Genomic DNA, 21629 nt, shown 5'->3' with positions numbered 1-21629 from the left:
GTATGGGAAAATAAGAAGCGAGGAATTGACGTCATTCGTACACAAGTCTTGGTCTTGACTAACAGACAACGCCAAAGCCAAAAAGCCGGAATGATTGTATTCGTACTTTTTAGGTCTAAGGCGTTGATGATTATTAGTGTGAAAGGGACGGACGGGGTGAGGAATCGTATGATCCAAATGATATGGGGTCGTTATCTTTGTTTAATCGTTTTGTTTTGATTACTGCTTCTTCTCTGTAACGTCTCTAATTGGATTTCTAAGGAATTCAATAGCGATCAAATGATATCTAATAAATGGATTTATCTAATCGCTCGGCCGGATATGGTGGGTGAAATTGGATTGGAGTACTGCTATTTCGACAAAGCAAAGTGAGTGTTGGATTTGCGATTTAATTTTGCGCAGATATCCGCAAGTCCAAAGCTATGGATGATGTAGGTATGTCATATGGTGGGTGAGATGGATTGGTCGGTGACCGACAAGCTGGACAGGGTTTGCGTTTGCGTTAATTCCTTTGTATGGTGAAAAAGGAAATATCCATATGGCCAACTTGCTCAGCAATGTCATGCTATAAATGTCAGAAAAAGGCTTTTGTCAATTGCTGAGAGCATTGGATCGGCATTTATCAGTTTGCATCGGCACTCGAAGTCGAAAGATACTTCTTGTTCGATCGCACTACCGTTAACATACCCTTGTCTACCTGTAATGTAGTGGTCACTCGTAAGCGTTGACAGGTTGGTTTTCACACCGTTCGTTCGCCTAATCTCTCCCCACCAAGTCAGTTGGCATTCCAACCCAAGTACCTGAACTTAAACGCTAGCTCGCCCATTGAATCTGTTCAATTGTAAGCCGAATATCAACCGTGTTCCGAGATTTGCAATCTAGAATTGTTGTCTGGTGGACGCATTTGAGGTGTAGATCCTTGAGGTATAGGATTGGTGGGCATGGGTAGTTGACCGGGATGTGAGGAGGGCGTTGCTTGTGACTGGGATTGAATATTCTGCATGTCATTCTGACTTGACGATGGTTGCTGCTGATGTTGATGTTGTTGCTGCTGCTGTTGACGTTGTATCTGCAACTGCTGGGCAGCTCTCATCTTTTCGCCTTGAGCCAGCAGGAAATCTCGCTGTTGCTGTGCCATTCCTTGCGGTCCGGAGGTGCACCAAATCCAGCTCCGTTAGCCATGTTAGACTGCTGTTGTTGTTGTTGTTGTTGTTGACCTTGAGCATTAGGCGTCTGTTGGTACGGCTGATCTGGTTGCGAATTGTTATCTTGAGAGTCTGCGCAGGATCGGGGTTCTGCTGCTGGTTGTATTGAGGTTGCTGAGAGGAAGTGTTTGCAGGTGAGGGAGCTGTCATAGGCGAAGGAGCTGTCATGTTGGCTGGTGAAGGAGCAGTAGGGGCGGGTGTACCGGTGACTGCGGGAGCTTGTGTTCCAGGCGGTGGTTGGGCCAGAGCATGTCTAGCTCTCTGGGCCTGGGAAGTCTGAAGAGCCTGTAGCTGAGGGGAGAAGTCAAGTCAGAAATGAATGGAAGGATGAGCGATAAACCAGGATGGAAGCAGGATGCAATTTACCTGTTTCATTATAGCATCCCTATTCCCAGGCATGTTACTCGCCATAGCAGCCAAGTCGGGCATACCTGGTGGTCTCTGAGTTCCTCCTCCTCCATTCACTCCATTCGCAGCTGCTGAAGCTTGCGCCTGCTGCTGAGCAGCGAGCAGCAATCTCGCATGAACCGAAGGGTCAAACGATGGTCCGCCATTCTGTTGCTGCTGGCCTGGTAGGCCACCGAGAGCAGCATACTGCTGTTGGAACTGATTTGGAGGTTGTTGATGAGGGGAGGACGGGAGGGACCTGCTATAGGTTGTTGATGGGGTGGAGGTGGGATTCCATTGGTATGTGGTGGAGGACGTGGGAAGGAAGAAGAGGGTGTCCAGTGAAGGAGTTGGGATTGAAGGAAGGAGACTGTTGAGCGAGATTGGGGTCGATGGGTGATACGCGTCCTAGGTTGTTGTTGGGTATTGGTAAGGAAGAGGTGGTAGGTGTGGGAGTGGTCATGACTATAGATCAACCGACATTGATCTGGACAAATGACGATGAAATGGATTAGCCAAGGCAAAGGCGATCAAGGTGGACCACCTCCACTTTCGAATAAATGATAAAAAGGATGAATGGTGCACGAAGATGGGGGTTGGAAGGAAAATCCAACGATAGTGGCTGTGGCTGTGGCTACGTGACTCACAATGTGAAATGGGATCAATGTCTAGAATCAAATGACGACAACTGTGTGATCTCCCTCTTACACCGTGTCACGCGTTTCACCAAGACCAAGCAAAGCTGTGTGCTGGTGCTAAACTCCTCGCGGCCCGTGTTTCTACCCGTCGTGTCTTGTGATTGACGACGCTACAAGCTGAAGAAGGAATGTCGGCCCGTTTCACTCTACCGTTTCGTGTGAGACCAATCAAGGAATTACCCGAACGTTCGTTGACGATAGTTGATTATCTAAAATGGAAGATCTGCTGAGAAAGATCTTGGCCGAGTTTACCGCGGGAAGTTATCGTAAATTTAATGATTGGTGATCTGATAGATAAGTTTGAAAGGTGTATGGGAAAATAAGAAGCGAGGAACACGTCACGTCACACGGTCTTGGTCTTGACTAACAGACAACGCCAAAGCCAAAAGACGGAGATTGATTGATATTCGTACTTTGATAAGTAAGGTCTAAGGCGTATGATCCGGGGATAGTGTGAAAGGGACGGGACGGGGTGAGGTCAGGTTGATGGGGTCGTTATCTTTGTTTTGTTTTGTTTTTGATTATTCTGATTCTGAGTCTCTAATTCGGATCTAAGGAATCAATCGATCAAATGATATCTAATAAATGGATTTATCTAATCGCTCGGCCGGATAAAAAACAAGTACTGCTATTTCTTGGTAACGTGAAACCGTGTTGGATTTGATTTAATTGTAGCAGATATCCGCAAGTCAAAGCTATGATGATGATGTATGGTATGATGTATGGTGGGTGAGATGGATTGGATTGGACGGTGACACGACAAAGCAAAGCGAGAAGGACAGGGTTTGCGTTTGCGTGGGTTAATTCCTTTGTATGGTGAAAAAAGGAAAGTCATCCATATCAGCCACACTTGCTGGATAGCAATGTCAGAAAAAGGTAACTTTGTCAGCCTGATAATCTGGCAAATCCCAATCGATGCTAAAACAGCTTTTGCAATTCAGGCACCGAAGTCGAAAGATACTTCCTTGTTCGATCGCACTACCGTTAACATACCACGTTGTCTATTCCTAGTAATGTAGTGTGTGGCACTCGTACTAGTCCCGTTGACATGGGAGTGTAGGTACCTCTTTCCACCATCTCCGTCTCCGTTCGGCCCTACTATCCTGCTCCCCTCACCAGAGTACGAGTGGATGGCATTCCAACGGCTCGGAGTGAGGTACGGCTGACTACTCATAACATCGACTAGCTCAGCCACACCTTGGAATCTCAGGTCGGACCTGTTCAATTGTAAGCCGAATATCAACCGTGTTCCGAGATTGTAGCAATCTGATGCCACATTCGTTGTCATGGAGGAATTCAAGCTTACTCAGCACCCTCCTTTGTTTTTGATTTTTCAAAGTTGGACCCTGAGACGATTTGAGCGGTGCGGATACTTTGTGCGGACAGAGTGGTATTACGCGGGGGGATTAGCCCGTCAGTAGTTGTTTATAAGCCCGCACCATACCGCAATTACAATGTTCATTACAACCCATATGGTCATAGTCTGTAATACGTACTATACCAGAACTTCCAATTCGGTCACCGTAGATAGGAGTAGGAATATTCCACCATAGAACAACTACTGTTCACCGTACAGTACGAACAGAGTGCAAAGTGGAGAGTGAGTCATCACCATCATTCATCACCGTACAAACCGTACCACCGTCATTACCGTACTGTACATTTTCATTCTCCTCATTTTTTGGTTTTTCGTTTCACCTCGCCTCTCAATCTCTCAGATCCGTACATACCATATCACTGATCGACATTTACAATCCCAATCAGCTCAACTTGCCAAAATAGCTTCCGACGGTGCTGCTAGATTCATCTCTCCCCTTCTCCTCTCGCTTTTCGCCACCTCGAACCAACATCGGCCGTTAATCTACCGCATCCGTGTATCGCTCTCACACGTTCATTTCTCATAAATCCTCCTTCGACAACACCTCACTGTCATCATCAACCACCGTCTCAATTATCCCTTCATTACTATCACCCAGCACAGTTCGAGTGCCTACCACCTATTTGATCATCCGTGCTCAACCATAACGTATACAAGAACCTAAAAAATCGGAATTGGTATTCTTCACATTCCTTCGACCTGGTCCCTTCACACCAATACATGGCCACTGTATAGTGGTCTTATAGTCAACTGAGCGAGCAACTGTCTCCTCACCGTTCTGAGAAGCGGTGTAGTATCATTATACCTCGCAGTGGTACACAAATACAGTTTATAATTTCCGACATATCAATCCTTTGTTAAAATGGACAGCGTATTATCTCCCAACACTTCCGCGTTTCTAAACTACCTCAACACCTTCTCATCCGACGACATATCAGCCGACAACACCACCATCGGTAAAGATGTTCTAGGCAATCCTTCTACCAACCCCACTTCTCTCCCTCCATCAGCGTTCTTTAACAGTATGCCTGTACCTGGAAGAGATACTCCGGAAGATACACCCCCTTCAGCCAAAGAAAATTCAGTCTCACCAGATAAGCAGACCAGAGCACTGAGCGTATCGGACGATTCGGAGGATGATGCCTCTCCAGAGGTCAGCGGGAATAGACGAGTCAGTGGTGCAGGTGCGAATAAGAGGAAAGTGGGGCAAACGAATAGGAATAGGAACAATTCGGTTGATGAGGAGGATGAGGAAGGTCAGTCTTATCCCTTCTCCCTCCCACATCTCTCTTCTCCCTTCCTTGTGACCTGAGTCTCATGTTGACTCGTATCATTTTGTCTGCAGACTCCGACTCTGATATGTCCGGACACGAGGACAAGAGGATGCACAATGATGATAAGCCCACAAAGTCTGGAAAGAAGGGCGGGCGTAAGTCAACCAGTGGAGAGGGGAAAGAACCAAACAAGGCTGCAAGGAGGAAAGAGCAGAACAGAGCTGCACAAAAGGCTTTCAGGGAGAGACGTGAAGCAAAGGTCAAAGACGTGAGTAATTGCTTGCTTGCCTTTGCAATTCGTCAGTAATTATGCTGATTTGAGTATTCGACTTTTGCAGCTCGAACAGAAGGTTGCTGAACTCGAAGCCAAATCCTATGGAGCTTCGGTGGAGAATGAAAACCTTCGAGGTATACTCAAACGATTGCAGGAGGAGAACATCTCTCTCAAGCAATCTGCATTTACCTTTTCAATGCCTGTTGGTGGCAATGGTAATTCTCCCAATAACAATAACAACAATAATACCTCTGGTACTTCACCTTTCAGCATCCCTAGACCGCAAACTGCCAAACCACCTACTCCACCTCTCAGCTCAGTTGACGATGGTCTGAAGAGCATCAACGAGATTTCTGCTCCTCTACCAAATGGTCGAATGGTTGATTCGCCTGAATCACTGGTCTCAATGAACAGCAGCAATGGTAACACCACGGATAACAGCAATCAACAACAACAGCAACCTGATCTTCTTCAGTCGAATGCCTTCAACGCGTTCCTCTTTGGTAACAACAACAATGTTACCGCTAACAGTAATACCAACAACAACGGTATGGATTTCAGTCGACCTCATGCCAATCCTGTTCAATCCCGAAGTGATTCCCTCTCAAGCAATCAACTTCAATCGTTCGGCACCAGTTCTAGCTCCTCTGTCGCCCCTTCGTCCCCTTCCAACCAATCTGACATCAATGCATTGTGGGCTTCTTTGTACCCTCAAGGTGTCGAAGCGTTGTTGGCCGATCAATCGCAACAGAACAGTAACAACAATCAACAGTTCTCATCTGCATTGTATGGCAACAATGTCAACCCTACGCCATTCACTATGCTCAACTCTCAACCTTCCTTGATGTCGTTCGCTGATGCTGGTGAACAAATGTGGGATCCTTTCAATTTTATGGGTACAAGTACGAGTTCGATGCAAACTCAGCAACAGCAATTCCAACAGCCTCAACAGCAGCAGCAGCTTCAACCACAATCAGTCGTCCCACAACAACAACAACAACCGATCGCTCCCCAACAGCAACAACTTCAGAATCAGAATTCATTCCAGCATGACTTCAATAGATTCGCATTCCGAGATCCCACTTCCGAGGTTGCTGCGGTGGCTGATCCAATGAACAATTGGAATGATATCACCGACAACAGTGTAAACGAGTTCTTGGCTTCCCTGACTGGCGGAGGAAACAACGTTGATACAGACATGAATGGTGGATCAGGATCGGGTAGTAACGCCATGGATCAGGAGGATGCGTTCAATGCTCAACTACAACAGATCTTCGGTGGTAATTCGCCTTCTCAATTGTTTAACCTTACCGGATCGACCCAATCGCCCTCCTCGTCGGGCGTTAACAATCCCTTCAGCCCTACCAATTATCTAAACATGTCTCCATCACCATTACAACCAGCTTCTAACGCTCAATCACCTCAATCCAGCGTATCTGTCAAGCAGTAGGCACCCCACCCTGCTCTTCAATCTTGCCGCAGTCCAATTATGGTCAATCTCGTCACTCAATTCTGATGGAGGTAACCTCTAACCCATAAATTTGATCCCACTATCAGCGCAACAAAAGATGAAGATGAAGAGATAATCATCCCAGTAAACAATCCTGTGGAGTTTTTCCAACCTCCTGACGTACTTTGGATATTCTCCCATATCGGTGAACCGACCTTATACGTCCCTTTTCTCAATGCCATTAGGACGTCCCTCTGGTCTTGTCCCGATACTCGACGGGGTATCAGCTTGTTACTCCTCTTGGGGAGATTACAAGGCGGACAAATGGCTATGGGTTTCAAAGATAGACTGTGGGCTCGAAACCTGGGTTTGAGTTTGGAGATGAACGGATGTCGATTGGGCGGAGATACTCGCTGGTATTTTACAGTTTGATGAGTGATCTAGTTGAGTTCGGTTCGGGTATCAGGTATTGGGTATTGGGTATTTGTACTTATATTTTTGGGTATGTTTATGGTTTTGTTCTTTGTACTCCCAATTCAACTGCGATTTGTTATGATTTGTTCATTACATTACATTTAGAGCCTCTGAATTTGAATCATGAGGATCTGTCGGTATTTTCATTGACATTGACCTCTATTTATATCATTATAGGATTTTCGGGTGGACAGAAAGAATAGGAAGATGATAGTGAAATGTACCATGTACTGATATATACTACTCTCTGATTATGCTTTACAGTATCGTATGGTATCTCGCATGGGTCAAGAGATCTTAACGTGACTAGTTGCACATCATGCATGACACAGGGCAACTACGATGGTCTGATGGGTTTGATGGATGTGGCACTTGTGGTCGGTTGAGTTATGAGGTTTGATGGTGAGTATAGAGGGGTCTGTGCGTTGATACTGGTACAGTGTACAGTGTGGGTTAGGGTGTATAACGTCGGCGAGTATCACACTTTCAGAATTATTTCAAGAAGAATCTCACTTACCCAAACGAAAAAGTGAAGAAATTATGAAGATTGTGAAAAATACGAAGTGAAGTACTCTTGTTGTATCATCTCTTTCCTATTTCCTATTTATAATATACCCAGCACGTTGATTTAGTCAGTTCCATGATTCTCTCTTTCTTTCTCTTTTCTCCACTATATGTCTTATGTCGAGTTGTAGTCGAGTAAAACGACGAAGAGATGAATATTGAGTTACATGTCCAATGATTGAATCTTGACAGCATAATCTACATTGCTGCGTTATTGCCTTTATAATTTATTTTACTTTCATGTAGATCGTTACATACACATACACCCGCGAATATCGTGATATACTGTACTGTACAGTCAAAAGTCAAAATAGGATGTCCAAAGAAGTGGTATTGACAATACCGAATGAATGCAAACTCTAGCGCTATGAGAATCCAAGATTCACCAATCGCTTCAACACCTTGCCTCCGACCGTACCTCCTCCGCTTGGTTCGAGCAACTGCGATCGTTCCCATAGGCCCTGTGATGAACGATGAATTAGTTGTTGGTTCATTCGCACAGCCTTACAAGACAAGACAAGGCATCGGTTCCCTCTTTCTCCTCTGAGTTGTAAAAGGGGAAGAAGAAATCAATATGAAACAACACTCACATCTTCATTCGAAATTATCGCCGTATCCTCCACCACCCTCCTGAATCCCTCCTGCACATCTCCTCTAACGATCGGCCCTCGTATCTGACATTCAGTAATGATATGTAATATCTCCCCAATCTTGTAAAATTTATCCCACTGAATCTCCACCCTGTTCCTCTTAATTCCATCTTGATCTATCACCTCCACTGTACGTTTATCCTCCTTCCTCACATTCTGTAGTCGGTTGACCAGCCCCAGTATATTAGTCAACAAAGGGATTGATGCTCTTCCATTAGAGATGTCCGCTTGGAGAGCTCGTCGATAATGCACGTAACCTCCTCGAGGATCCATCAATTTCAAGTGCGATTGATAATCTTTTTCCAAGGTTGGTGATACCCCGACCAAGGATTGAGTGAGGGATAGACGATGGACGGACGTCTCTCGCATTCCTGAGATTACGGCGTAGAGGGTGTCGTAGTTGTTCAGACGACGGAGTTGGTGTGCGATCATTATGAAGCGTTCGATAATGCGAGCACGATGTTTGGGTTTGGGGTGGGTGAGGATCAGGGTGGAGACCCTACATACCCAGAGGCAAATTAGATTAGCAATTGTCGTGAGCTGAAGAAAACCAGAACCTTACTTACCATCTCGATATGTGGTTGAAGAACAATATGGCTTTACCAACGGGACCATCCGTCTCTTTACCCAGATCATGTCGCAAGACATCTCGAGGCTGAGTATTACGAAGGTTCAATCAGTCATACTGCACACGCTCATTGTCCATACGACAAGACAAGGTAAACTCACCCTAATAGCAGCAAACAAGTTCCACTGCAATTTCGTCAACTCCACTGCGAAACTCCTAGCATCCATATTCAAAACCACATTAAAAGCCTGCGCCCACTTATGGAATCCCATTCCCATCCCCGTCTCGTCCGAGACATGCGAGTGAGGTCCCATCTTCTCTTTACCATTATCATTGGTATGATTGTCTGAACTTGAGTGAGATTTCCCATTCTCCATAGGCAGACTTGAAGTCGATACCGATCTGGTCGAATGGTTCGGCACATCGTGCGTATCCTTCGAAAAGGGCGTATCGGGAGGTTCATCTTCCAGTATTATACCTTTCTCCAAGGATGAGTTGGGGTATTCATATAATACTTCTGTATCTATTACTAATTCAGTTTTGAAGTTGTTAGAAAGTATCGATGCTGAGGATTTCGCATGTGTATTGGTATTTCGTAAAGACCATGATTGATCCAAGTCCATTACTTCGGATAGCGAATGTTCGACCATTATCAATTCTCCTGTCAGGTGAGCCATGAATGTGTGGTGTAAGATGAATGCGAGGATGTCTTTGAATATGCTTTGGGTGGAGGAGTCCTGCAAGTCGCCTGGATAGCGGGTTGTCCAATCTACCAGCGCTCCTGTCATTCTGGCGAAAACATATTAGCACCTCTCACATCTCATCGACTTGGACAACTAGTAGTCAGTTCCACTCACTTCATCATAGTCCAATTCTTCACATCTCTCGATACATCATACCCTTCTACTTCTTTCAACCTCACCAAGAACTCCTGCATCACTTCTCTAGGTTCCATAAATCGACGGAAGGTCATTGCGAAAGCTCGAACGAATGGCTCATCTGACCAATGAGCGATGATCAGCTTTGCGTCTGACCCATATCTTTGATCTGCCAGCTAATACTACTCACCTTGCGACGACACTATCGCCGCAAATAGTCTGTTCAGCAGTTCCTCGGCAGTCAACCAGATCGGTGCGTCCCTTCAATCCAATGTCCATCAGCTCGCATCTCCAATGACCAGACAGCAAAGTGATATATAACTCACAGCTGAACCCCACTCTGCGTCACTACTCTTTCCTGCACCTTTCCCTCCTTTCTCTCACCAGTATCATTCTCAGCAGGTATTCCCTGTCCATCACTATCACGGATATTCTGTCCTATGGCTGTGTGTTTCTGCTGTTCCTTGCTATTCGCAGGATCCACCTCCAAGCTCGATCTAGCCGGCACACCCGGCCCAGGTCCTTTCATAACCCAGTTCAAACTACTTCCACTGGACCTATGATCCGACATCCCATCTCCCTCTTGATCCCTATCAGCGGGGGTCATGTTGAATCCTCCTCGATGATGCCACATTATCTTATTTTCCGACGAAGAGGCATCACTATCTATAGGTGATGAGAGTGCTTCAAGAGTCGCAGATGCTAAGGCAGGTGAAGGTGGCGGATGCTGTTGTTGGGAGAGGGTAAGTGTTGTACCGTTTAATTTACGTTGTTGGCGGCCTGCAACCGTCAAATCGGATCGAAAGCGAAAAGGGTAGATTAGTAGTGTTTTTGGTTTTAGTGTATAACGACGCACCGCACGGTCGTCAAGGAGAAGAAGCCGGAACCTGAACTTGGACTCACGTTGCCTCTGCTCGAGTTTGTATATGAGCCATCTAAGAGCATTTCGCATTTTGGATTTTCCTTCAGACGTTTGAGTGGTAACTTCTATCAAACCAACGTTGAAAGGTTCTCCAATTGAATTACCATGATGAGCATCCACCTCTAATTGTATGTCCGGATCAGATTTACACGCAAGGATGACGATGGGAATTCCTGATGGTGATAATCGCTCTAAGAGTGAAAGTGAGACACGAATGATTAGATTGGTATCCCCATCCTCATGTTTTTGATTTGATCAAACTTTATAAATGATTGATCCGCGGCTAGTTGAGATTGATTCATCAACTCACCGAGAGCCTCGCCAATTCCAGACAAAGTATCGCTCCTCCCCGCATCATAGCAGAATATCACCCCAGCAACATCAGGAACACCTTCCGGCCAGATTTGAGAAGGTGATGCGGTGGGCGAAAGGTTGATCGCGTGCATGTTCATTTCGAGGAATTCAACTTTCCAAGGTTGTTTCAACTTTCCTCCTGGCTGAATTTGGGAGTAACACGATATGACTACACACTCTCAAATCAGCCAAGGTACGAACGACCTGCTGCAATCATGATCAGAAGCAAGGAAAAGGTATATTCACTGGTATGTCCACCTGCCGAATGAGTTTTGAGAGGATGTGACATCCCCCATGTCCTCAGCGCACGAGCTATCACTGTAGTCTTTCCAACATGCTCGTGACCCAGAACGGCAATTGCATAATCTGCGTTGGCCGAGGGGGGAGTCTATGCACCATTTATACATGATTATCAGTTACCATCCCACATTTGAGCGAAAAGAGAAGTCAAGAAAGCTCACCGATGAACCACCCAAATTCGGTTTAGGCGTATCATCCGAATCCATCTGTCCCTTCTCCTCCCCTTCTTCCTGAGTCTCACCCAAAGGTATCTGCTTCGACAATGTCGATCTCCTTGTCCTCAGCTTTCTCGCTCCACTCCCGCTCCCAGTACCATTAGAGTTGAGATCCTGATATTCGGCTGGAGGGAACCTAGCACTAGAAGGAGATGATTTGGATGAAGTCGATTCGGGATAATCCATCATTGTAGATCTCATCTTCTTCATTGCTTCCTGATCCATCGTTGATAGTTTGAGTCTGGCCGATTGAAGTAACGAGCTCTGTTCTGCTCCGTGGGTGTGATGGGATGATGCGGTGGTAGGAGGAGTCATCGAATCGGTCGATGAGGCATTGACGAGTCGACGTGAGGAGCTACTCCCGGAGAGTGACATTCCGACGAGATGGTGTTATATGCGAATGCACAGCGAGGGAAGAGGAGTACTGGGACTGAGATGTAGGCTAAGTATATATGAGGACAATTGAGCGGGATGTCCGAGTCCTCAGAACACTGCTCTGGTGGTTCCTGATGTGTGGAATAAACAGCTGGACGGATGTCTGAGCGTTATGGGGTACAGTTGTGGTTGTAGGTTGTTTGTATCTGATATAAATGGTTTAGCATGTCAGCTTCTTCGATGTAAATTGACCATACACAGTCGCTTGTTCATCAAGTCAGAGAGGATAGATCATGAATGAGATCTGATCGCCTTTCATACCGGAGGGAGGGGTCTCGATACAGATCAACAGGACCAGCCGTCCTTCTTCATTAAGCCAGTGAAGAGTGAGTCCGGATGTAAAGGGATAATGATCTATGTCAAGCAGGAAGAACTAAAGCTATACTCACAATCAAAGGTATCTGCCAAGTGTCTGCACAACGTCCAGTCGGTGATCCCAGGAGTCCAACGATGTTGACAGCTTGCGAGAAGTCGTTAGAGTGCAGTCGTTTAGTTATTGACCGTGATGATGCCGTTATATACGTTATATACGTTATATCTGCCAGAGTTGTCGGATCAAGTGGGAAAGGAGGTATTGCAAATGATGAAGAGGAGAGGGGGAGTGTTTGATCGACAATACCGAGATAGAGTAGGGAAAGAGTGTTGAGTATGTGGTGAAGGAGGTAAGGGTATGACTGGATTCAGCTTAGGGGATCGATCTAAGGGTGAAAATGCATAATATCGCTCATCAGCTCAAAGCTATTGTCACTACCGCAGACAAAAGGAGAGACTAAGAAGAAAGAGGGATCTGGAGGACTAATGATAACATGCGGTTATGACGTCTAGCTTATTGTCTCCAAGCAATTGTCCGTTGTGAGATACAGTCCGTACATCATCCCATCCTCCCATAACATGTGATTGATCTCCAAGCATCGTTATCCCCTGTCCACATGCGAGACACACACTCGCCTTGCCGCTACCTCATTGAAGCGATACTAAGCATGAATTCTTACTCACCTGGTCTGTCGTTGTTGTCCAATCCAAAGGAATGTGATGTAGCTGCAGTACGCGCTTAGACCATCAACACCGTTAATTCTGATTCTGACTTGCTGTTTGCTTGAGTTTAGAGATTGGCGACAGTAGCTCATCCGATATATGGCTTATGTGAAAGTCAAGGTCACTCCCGCCATGAGCGTGAGCATTGTTTATGGCATTGACTAATGTTGTTACCATTATATTGCACCCCCTAAAATCAAAGAGATCATTCGAACTTTCAACCTTATTTGCGCTTGGACCTCCTCCACCATAGCCACGTGGTGCGAACATCCTCGGGTGTCTTTTTCGCTTAACATTGCGAAAGTCAAGGCAGCTCAATGCGATAACATGAAATGCATCTTTGTGTTTTCTGCACATAGCATTGTAGAATCAGATTACACGACCCAACATGCTAGGACTCCACCCTCGTCAACTGCTCCGTCGTCCCACGTCTTTCCCTCACAAACAAACTCATATCGTACGCATAAGAAATCGACTACAAAGCACTACTACCAAACCCACCCCCTTCGTCCCATTCTCAGAATTCAAACCCCCACCCATCCGACAGCGTCTCAAACCTCTCATCCCATTCTTCATCTACTGGAGCATCATCACCTCTCTCGCCGTTCATCTACTACGTATACGAATCAGCTCAAAGGAAGAGCTGGATAAGCAAAAAGCGAAGATAACCGTATTATCTGATCTGGTCGAGAGGCTTAGGAATGGACAGGTAGTGGGAGAAGAAGAGGTACAGAGGGAGTTGGAGATGGTTGGTCTGAGGGAACGGAGGGTGCTGGTGGGGGAGGAGGAGAGGTTGGAAGATACTAAGAATGTCGGTTGGTCTGAGGTGTTGTTTGGGAAGAAGAGGAAGATATCGAGTGATGGGGAGGAGGATGTGCAGAGTCTCGAGGAGCTGGTACAGGGTGAGTATAACCGTCATTCTCCGGCCATGTCAGTGGGTCAGAAGGGAAGCTGATTCTCATCTTGGGTATCATAGCTGTAAATGATCATGATGCTCAACCTACGAAATCGCGGTTCATACTCTTACCGACTACCCCAAATATCGATAGTCCGGAGAGATCGGGTCAAGCCAAGAGAGCACCATCGTCAAGTGTTTATATGTGATTGAATTCACGTCGATTGTCACCTCACCATACAACCATTCATTAGCATAGTACAGCATAGTCATGTATGTATAGATATTGGGGACTGATGGGTATCGAACAACTGATAAGCAGTATTGCTCGTCTCTCTCGATACTGTCGATATCGCAATAGCAGAAGAGAAAATTCGTTACCTCGTGAACGCAAGACACAAACACATCACATGCTTATCCGTTACATCAGGAAGAGTGTAACCGAACCGTGCTGATCTTATGCATAATTGACAACCATCAACACGTCAAACCCTTTTCTGTTTGGTCGGATTTTCACCATCACCATCACCATCAACGGAGTCCCGACTTTCACGCGAAGGTTACCATCACCCGCTAACAACTACGATTACGCAGCGCAGATAACTTCCGCACCGTAAAGATCGAACCGAAATGATTGACTGTCGGAGTACGGGGTAAACTAAACAGAGCCTACCTATCGGGTCAAATTCCCACCCTACCCCATTGGGAGAGATACCAGATATCTAATGTCAATGCTCAGGCATCAAAGCAGTCAAGTCGATACAACACGACACTTCGCCTAAATTTAGACGAACGGATGTGTACTCGTACACGCAGACAAAAAGAGTCTCGTGCGCCTCGAAACCAATCTTCACTGATGCTGATGCTGATGGAACCTGTTTCATCATCACCCCCAAATCACAATCACAATCACAACCAGAAACCGAAACCGAAACCATCTCGGTGAACTTCGATCACCATTTCGCTATGCTCAGTTTGATGATCAGAGATGCGATACCATACGAAATGTAGGTAAAACCGCCGGCGTTATACGTACCGGACTCTGCGGGATTAACGGCGAGGGCTGGAGTGCAGAGCTGTCATTCGTGTCACATGTGACAGATCTGGTTGTTGAGTGCTGTTTCGGTACTCCGACAATCCGACAAAGTGGGAGCGGGCAAACAGACGTACCAAGGTAGATCTGCAATTGATCTCAGGTATCAGGCGCAATTAGTTCACTTAGCGTTGGGTCTAGTCGTCGACATGGTAACCATCAATGACGATCCACTAACACCAACACCGATTCGCATGGATCCATCACCACCACCCTCGGAGGCAATTGACTGTACCGGTGGGGATACCGCCGGGTAGAGATATACGATCATCTGACATTTAACCATACCATCAAACACAACAATACACTAAAATAGTACCCTTCCTTTCGACAATGATGGATTGATGAAACGGCATTCCCGCTGATCACACGCTTTGATCCCCACTCACTAAATGTCAAAGGAGTGTCTTTGCTATCGAGGATCCTTTTGATGGATATGATATGGACATTCTGGACTTTGTGTTCCGCAGTCATACAAGTAATTAGGTATCACAGGAGAAGCGGCATTTTCATTTTTATTATTTGTTTGCTGGTCAATGCGATAAGCAATAGACCAGACTAAATAAACATAATTAAGTGTTTCGTCCTTTCGCAACATGACACCAAGAAAAAGATCTGAGACCTCTCTCCCTTTTTCCTGTTTAGGGTGTGAGCCATTCCTCTCTCGTTGAATACCTTTTGAAAGGGGAGTGAAGGATAGAGTTACCATAGTCGTGGAGATAAGGATAAGGATACAGTCTCAGCAAGTTGAGGTATATAAACCCATCTCCCTTTCTCGTCGTCAAGTCTACCTTTTCCCCCTTCCTTCAGTCAGATCACTCACTGATCAACACATCAACCAACTTTACCCCACATTCTCATAACGTAAAACTTGACCTTTACCCCTTGAACCCAGAAGTTCTTTTTCAGGTTCCTTGACAAAATCAAAATCGATATATACATACATCCCTTTCAAGCAAAGAAAGAAGAAAAGAAAGAAACGTCTTTCCTCTTTATCCATCCAAAATAAACATAAACTCGACTTTCCCCACGACTCCTTTGTCCTTTGTCCTCATAGTTATACAAGGGGTATGTGTATTCCTTTTCTTCTCTTCCATGGTATTCCGATTTGACCGAAATCCGATATCCCTCTTACCCTCTCTCTTCGGAGGTAGTTGGGCATGTTCACACAATTGCATTGCATCGCTGGTGCTCAGACAAACAAGAATGATCTGCTGACTTGCTCATATAACGCGTTTCATTCATCCCTTTAGTTGTCGTCGTATCTCGTTCTATACGACTTAATTGGAACCAAACAATCATCATCATCATCGATATAAACCGATACCAAAATCGAACCCTTGAAAAGTGATCTTCATTTCACTTCCCACCCATCTCAATCTCATTCTTCTTATCTATCTTCGATAACTCTAAATCACCTTATATCCCATAATTCTTTCATTCTGAATTATAATATACCATAACATCACCTCACCTCACCTCATCACTCAATCTCCATAATTTATCTACCTTCCTTAACAATGTCATACTATCGTCCTTCAACACTCGCCAGCACCAGCACCCACGCCATACCCGAAGCTTCCTCCTCTCGACTCCCTCTCCCACCCACCATCGAGGAAGAGGAACAACCCTCTGGCACTGCTCCCATCGCGGCCCAGGGAGAAAAGGGCAAGGGCAAGGAGAAGAAAGTGAGGAAGATGACCATGGAGGATGTCGAGAGGTTGGCAGGGCAGATAGTGAGTGAACGTTCCCCCTCCTCAACATTTCTCATTGGAAAATGAAGATGAAGGTCTTGCCACTCTGTGGCAATGCTTACGTCTTCGTCTACTTCGATTCGATCGTCATCGTCACATTGCATCAACCATGTCCATGCTTCGTGTGATACACGACTTGATGTCCTTCCTTTCTTCGTTTGATTTGTGCTGTTGTGTTCATCCCGACAAATCCGAAATATGAGTAACATACTGATGATCCCTTTGATTCACAGTGCAACGTCCGACCTCTAGGCGCATGCCAACGTCCCCAATCTTCCGGCAGCCTGTACTGCACCAATGTGAGTGGTCTTCACACAAACAACCACATCTGTCATACACCCTAAAGCGACGCGTCTCGGTCGGACGTCTTTGCCACACACAAAACACATTTGCCACTCCTTTTACCTGGACCCACGCTGATATTGACGCTGGGTGATACTGTAGCACTCCTGCCAAGCTATCAACGCGGACGGTGATAGGTGCGGTAATTGGGTGTCGAACCCTCGAGACACGAGGTTCTGCTCCAACGGGTGTAAGTGGCTCCATCCTTCCCCTTCCCCTTCCCTGCCACTCAAGCTGCAGTGAACCTAACCTCGCTCCCCCTTCACCTCATCAAAAGGACTTTGAGCTGATAAAGTGTATCGACAACAGGGCACATGGAGAACTCACGGCACACCCACCTGTCCGACCTCCTGGCCTACCGCAAAGCACTCAACGCGCGCCAATCCAACGAGAGGGAAAAGCAGAACGCTGCCCAGCTGTACTACATCGAACAGCGTTTTCCCTCTTCGTCTTCGTCCTCCTCCGCCTCGATTTCCTCTCATTCCGACTTGTCTCTGCTGATGACGCCCCCACCCACATCCCCTGCGGCTAGGTCTACGAGGTCGTTAAGTGAGGAAAGAGGTTGGGGGGCGCATGGGGTCGATGCGTGGTGGAGGGGGAATTGGGGGTTGAACTCTGGGCAGTTCTCGAGTGATGGTGAGGGTTGTAGAAGGAATAGCTCTTGAGGTTATTCGACAGGGATCTTAGATCATTATACAAATCCGATCAACAGACCCTTCATAACTATTCTTCCATTTTTTATATTTCTTCCCGATTTGTCTCTTTGTTCGTTGTATGCTTCGTGTCGTTAACGTAGTGGAAGTCTTGTATATATTGGTATATCTTTATTCGTTACCAACTGAACTAAAAATTGTATGATTCATTCCAATCAGTTGCTCTTGTATGGTCTCTTATAGTCTTGTTGTGATTGTACGTTTGGCTCGTATAGTAAAAGAAGGAGAACACGAAATGAATAATCCTGGTGATTCATCTGATCTGACAATCGCAAATGACAGCGACGGTGCTCTATCGCACTCCTTGTTCGACCCTCGACCACGCAAATGCATTGGATCGAGTGCCATTCAAAACAGTGATAATCGCCTTTCAACTTGAGTGTCGAAGAATTAGTGAGGGTGAGTGCAGAAACCCTTTATTCATTCGAACACAGTATGCTTTTCCTCACAAAGTGCGCTGAGATTGGCTATTGGGGATGATGATACGCCGTGCTGAAGATGATGTACATGTCAAATGCCAGTACTCGACGATAGATGTATGTACGCTGATATATACAGAGATGCCGATATATGCTTACAAGATTGAGTGTCTTAATCATACCCACCATGATATCTCTGTCCACCCCCACCACCACCCCCACCTCTCTTATTCCCCCATCCACCTCCTGATTTTGCATTATCATTCCCCCCTCCATCACCTCCTTTACCTTTATTTCTCGCTCTTCCCTTCTTTTTCCCTCCAGCCGTAGGCGTAACAGGTCTACTCGGTACAGAAGTAGGAACATTCTGCCTCCCTCCAAGCGCAGCATTCATCTCCCCACTCTTCCCCTTTATCTTGATGCCATTCGCTTTAGTAGCATTATCCAACTCTTTACCCCAATTCTCAACTTTACCTCCTCCATTGCCATTATTCCTCCACTCGGATTCCCAATCTCTGTCTTGGTCCTCATTCCCATTCCCACCCTTGGGTTTCCTCTTCCTACCCGATCGGCTGGATGTGGGAATCTCCACTACGGGAGTCTTGACCAGCGGGCTTCCCTTGGCTTGAGGTCCATTCCTATTCTTTCCTGTAGGTGTGGACTGTCCCCCTCCGCCCAACGCACGACTGATCAATTCCTTCGCTCCATTATTATTATTCCTCGACTGTCCAGGTTCCGACAGTCTCCCAAAACTTATGACCTTTGCTGGTGCCGAGCTGGGTGCAGGACCATGATCCATCAAATGGCCATGTGAGAATGGCATCTTCCCATTCCCGTTCCTATTTCCATCGTCCCTTCTATCAGGTCGAGAAGGAGGTGATCGTGATCTGTCCCTCTGCCTGGTACTTCTCGCAGAATACGATTGATCCCTTTCCCTCTCGCGATATTCTGAATCCCAGGGTCTTCGTCCACCATTACCATTCCGGTTAGTAGGTGTAGAGTACGCACCACCACCCCCACCCCTTCCTCGTATGTTCAACCCACCCCTGCCAGATCGGGAATTATCAAACCATGATGGCTCGTCATCTGATCCACCCCTTTGCCTCTCCCTCTCCAATTGGACCTGCCTAGCTCTCTCCTTCTCCCTCGTCTTCCTCCCTGCGCTTGATCCGCCGAAATTCTTATATCCCCCCGTAATGAACGGTAGTTTCTCATTATCGTCTTGATCATCATCGAATCGCGAGTGCGTAGGCGGCGGTAAGTCCGCATTGCGCCTTGAGGAGGAAGTGAAGAATGGTCCGCGGGAGGACATCTCGTGGGAGAACGCTGAGGGGACGGTAAGGCGGGCGAGGGAGCCTCGGCGTTTTGAGCAGTCCTATTGATGGGAATTCCATGATCAGTACGAGGTGGACATGGAACGGACGAAGAAGAAATGAGGAAGGACGGATCAAGGGGGGATAGGGGTAAAAGACAGATGTAGTGGGAAAAGGACGGACTGTAGGAGGGGGCGAGGGCTGGAGGAGAAGAGGGAGGGGGGGGGGATCAAGGGCAAAGTGGAGGAACAGGAAGAGGGCAAGAAGTTAGAAGGCAAAGTGTAGAAACAGATCCCAGACGAATGTTTTTTGTAGTCGAGGATTGAAAGAAAGAGTTGAGGATTGTATGTTTGGACAGTCCACTCACATCACCCAAATGACCTTCCCTCGCACAGTTGTAACACCATTCATCCGACGGTCTCCCACCTATTGCCTCCTTCTCCCAACCTTCCACACCCATCTTGTCTCTTATGGTCTCTGCTCTAGAATCATTTGATAAGTATGTATACACTCTCCATAACGTATGGCACATCTACGAGTTACATTGTGTCAACAACAGTCTCCAGCGGTAGAACAATTGAGGAAGGTCTGTGACAGTATAACCCACATTCTCCATATGATCTCTACTCCCACACCTATCACATCCCGTCCTCCTCGATAACCTGGATGCTGGATCCGGACAATCCTGTTTCCTGTGCCCTCGCCCTCCACATCCGAAACATACTAATCCGACTGGGCAATCTCGTCTCTCGTGAGCGTCTTCGGCTCCGCATGTTGTGCACTATCGTGTTCCCAGGATTAATACCAGGCTTCTCACGAGAAATAAGGGAAAGATTGTTCGACGCGACTGACTATTATATGTTTACAATCCTTACTCCTATGTCCAGGCCGCTTACAATTCTGACAGATCTTACTCTGATCGGCAGTAGCTAAGAAGGTAGCTTCAACTTCTCTGGTGGCATCTTCCTCAGGGTCGAAATACCGTTTAGAGCCCTACATAGCAACAGATTGCCATCAGTTATTGCAGATGAACGCAAGATAAATTCCTCGACGAATGTGACTCACCTTGCTTATATCATCATCCACGAAATATAACCCTTCCATCGAATCTTCATTATCCAGCTGATCTCCCTTATCACCATTCACCTCATCTGTGTTTATCTTCGAGGGCGAAGTAGAGTCCACCAGTACATGAGAGGGTAACAGCAATGAGGACTCTGCCTGCTCCTCCTTCGCTTTTCCTTTCCCCTTCCCTTTGCTTGCTTGACCTCCATTCGACTTCTGCAGCTCCACCGAGGGACCATTCTGAGTCGTGGTCAGAGTAGGCATCAAGCTGGTACTGAACAGGCCAGGAGGTTGAAAATGATCACTTGAAGACTTTGGCGCTGAGGATTCATCCTTACTTTCCGCGGTACCAGGTAATGGCGGTGAATGGTGAGGTACTTCATCAATGAATATATTTCCTCCCACAATGGCTTCTTTGATTTCTCCAGGTTCGATATCTCCTTCCATTGGGCGAGGTGATTTGCTAGGTCCGGCTTCTGCTTCCAGAGGTGGGGTGGGCGAGAACCTAATTCCTGTTCCTGCTAATAGGGATCGAGGTAAGGGTGTAAAGCTAGAGGAGGCGTAAGGTGATGGAGCGGGGCTGATACCTCTTGATGGGCCTGCACTGTTTGTTCGTGACATATTGATGATCTGATAAGGATGAATAGGATTTGTGAGCTTGAACGATGTTGGGAACTCGATGGCTACCCCAAGTCGTCGGTGATGAAGATCAGATGGATGGTGGATGACTGTACTTCCTTCGGCTCGGTTCTATTGATTTGAGTTATCATAAATAATTTGCGTTTCTGCGTGTGCGTTCTAAGAGGGAGCTGTGGACAAGTCTGATCCTTGGTTTCTGAACCCAGTCGAGAAGGACAGGTGGCTAGTATCAAGCGACAAGCTACGCGTGAGTGAGAGTGGTCTTGAAGAAATAAATCAACCAAATCTGAAATCCATCCATCATCGAAAACATGATGATGTTCAGAGTGGAGGTC

At 46.4% G+C, this 21629-nt stretch overlaps 6 protein-coding genes across 6 annotated transcripts; 3 read left to right on the top strand and 3 right to left on the bottom strand.

The window, feature by feature from the left end:
• Positions 1 to 1004: 1004 nt before the first annotated feature.
• Positions 1005 to 2055, bottom strand: I302_105904 (uncharacterized protein; the record flags this gene model as incomplete). The annotated part of the gene is made up of 3 exons (XM_065870163.1): positions 1005 to 1496; positions 1572 to 1854; positions 1964 to 2055. 3 exons carry the CDS (start codon positions 2053 to 2055, stop codon positions 1005 to 1007), a joined length of 867 nt encoding a protein of 288 aa, XP_065726235.1.
• Positions 2056 to 4530: 2475 nt separating this feature from the next.
• On the top strand, positions 4531 to 6666 carry I302_105903 (uncharacterized protein; the record flags this gene model as incomplete). Its single annotated transcript, XM_065870162.1, has 3 exons — positions 4531 to 4924; positions 5014 to 5210; positions 5281 to 6666. The coding sequence occupies 3 exons, from the start codon at positions 4531 to 4533 to the stop codon at positions 6664 to 6666; spliced, it is 1977 nt and encodes a 658-aa protein (XP_065726234.1).
• Positions 6667 to 8069: 1403 nt separating this feature from the next.
• Positions 8070 to 11966, bottom strand: I302_105902 (uncharacterized protein; the record flags this gene model as incomplete). Its single annotated transcript, XM_065870161.1, has 11 exons — positions 8070 to 8165; positions 8295 to 8853; positions 8921 to 9009; positions 9084 to 9711; positions 9780 to 9921; positions 9991 to 10061; positions 10127 to 10580; positions 10704 to 10913; positions 11033 to 11245; positions 11323 to 11464; positions 11538 to 11966. The coding sequence occupies 11 exons, from the start codon at positions 11964 to 11966 to the stop codon at positions 8070 to 8072; spliced, it is 3033 nt and encodes a 1010-aa protein (XP_065726233.1).
• A 1483-nt stretch (positions 11967 to 13449) lies between these two features.
• Positions 13450 to 14165, top strand: I302_105901 (uncharacterized protein; the record flags this gene model as incomplete). Its single annotated transcript, XM_019191653.1, has 2 exons — positions 13450 to 13963; positions 14038 to 14165. The coding sequence occupies 2 exons, from the start codon at positions 13450 to 13452 to the stop codon at positions 14163 to 14165; spliced, it is 642 nt and encodes a 213-aa protein (XP_019046283.1).
• Positions 14166 to 16569: 2404 nt separating this feature from the next.
• Positions 16570 to 17810, top strand: I302_105900 (uncharacterized protein; the record flags this gene model as incomplete). The annotated part of the gene is made up of 4 exons (XM_019191652.1): positions 16570 to 16785; positions 17037 to 17102; positions 17248 to 17335; positions 17455 to 17810. 4 exons carry the CDS (start codon positions 16570 to 16572, stop codon positions 17808 to 17810), a joined length of 726 nt encoding a protein of 241 aa, XP_019046282.1.
• Positions 17811 to 18449: 639 nt separating this feature from the next.
• On the bottom strand, positions 18450 to 21276 carry I302_105899 (uncharacterized protein; the record flags this gene model as incomplete). Its single annotated transcript, XM_019191651.1, has 5 exons — positions 18450 to 19652; positions 19958 to 20122; positions 20198 to 20371; positions 20443 to 20583; positions 20656 to 21276. 5 exons carry the CDS (start codon positions 21274 to 21276, stop codon positions 18450 to 18452), a joined length of 2304 nt encoding a protein of 767 aa, XP_019046281.1.
• Between the last annotated feature and the right edge of the window lie 353 nt (positions 21277 to 21629).

Source organism: Kwoniella bestiolae, chromosome 4 (assembly GCF_000512585.2).
Source record: "Kwoniella bestiolae CBS 10118 chromosome 4, complete sequence".
Lineage (NCBI taxonomy): Eukaryota > Fungi > Basidiomycota > Tremellomycetes > Tremellales > Cryptococcaceae > Kwoniella > Kwoniella bestiolae.
Note: the sequence above shows the minus strand (reverse complement) of the source record. Positions and strands in the feature narration are given on the sequence as shown.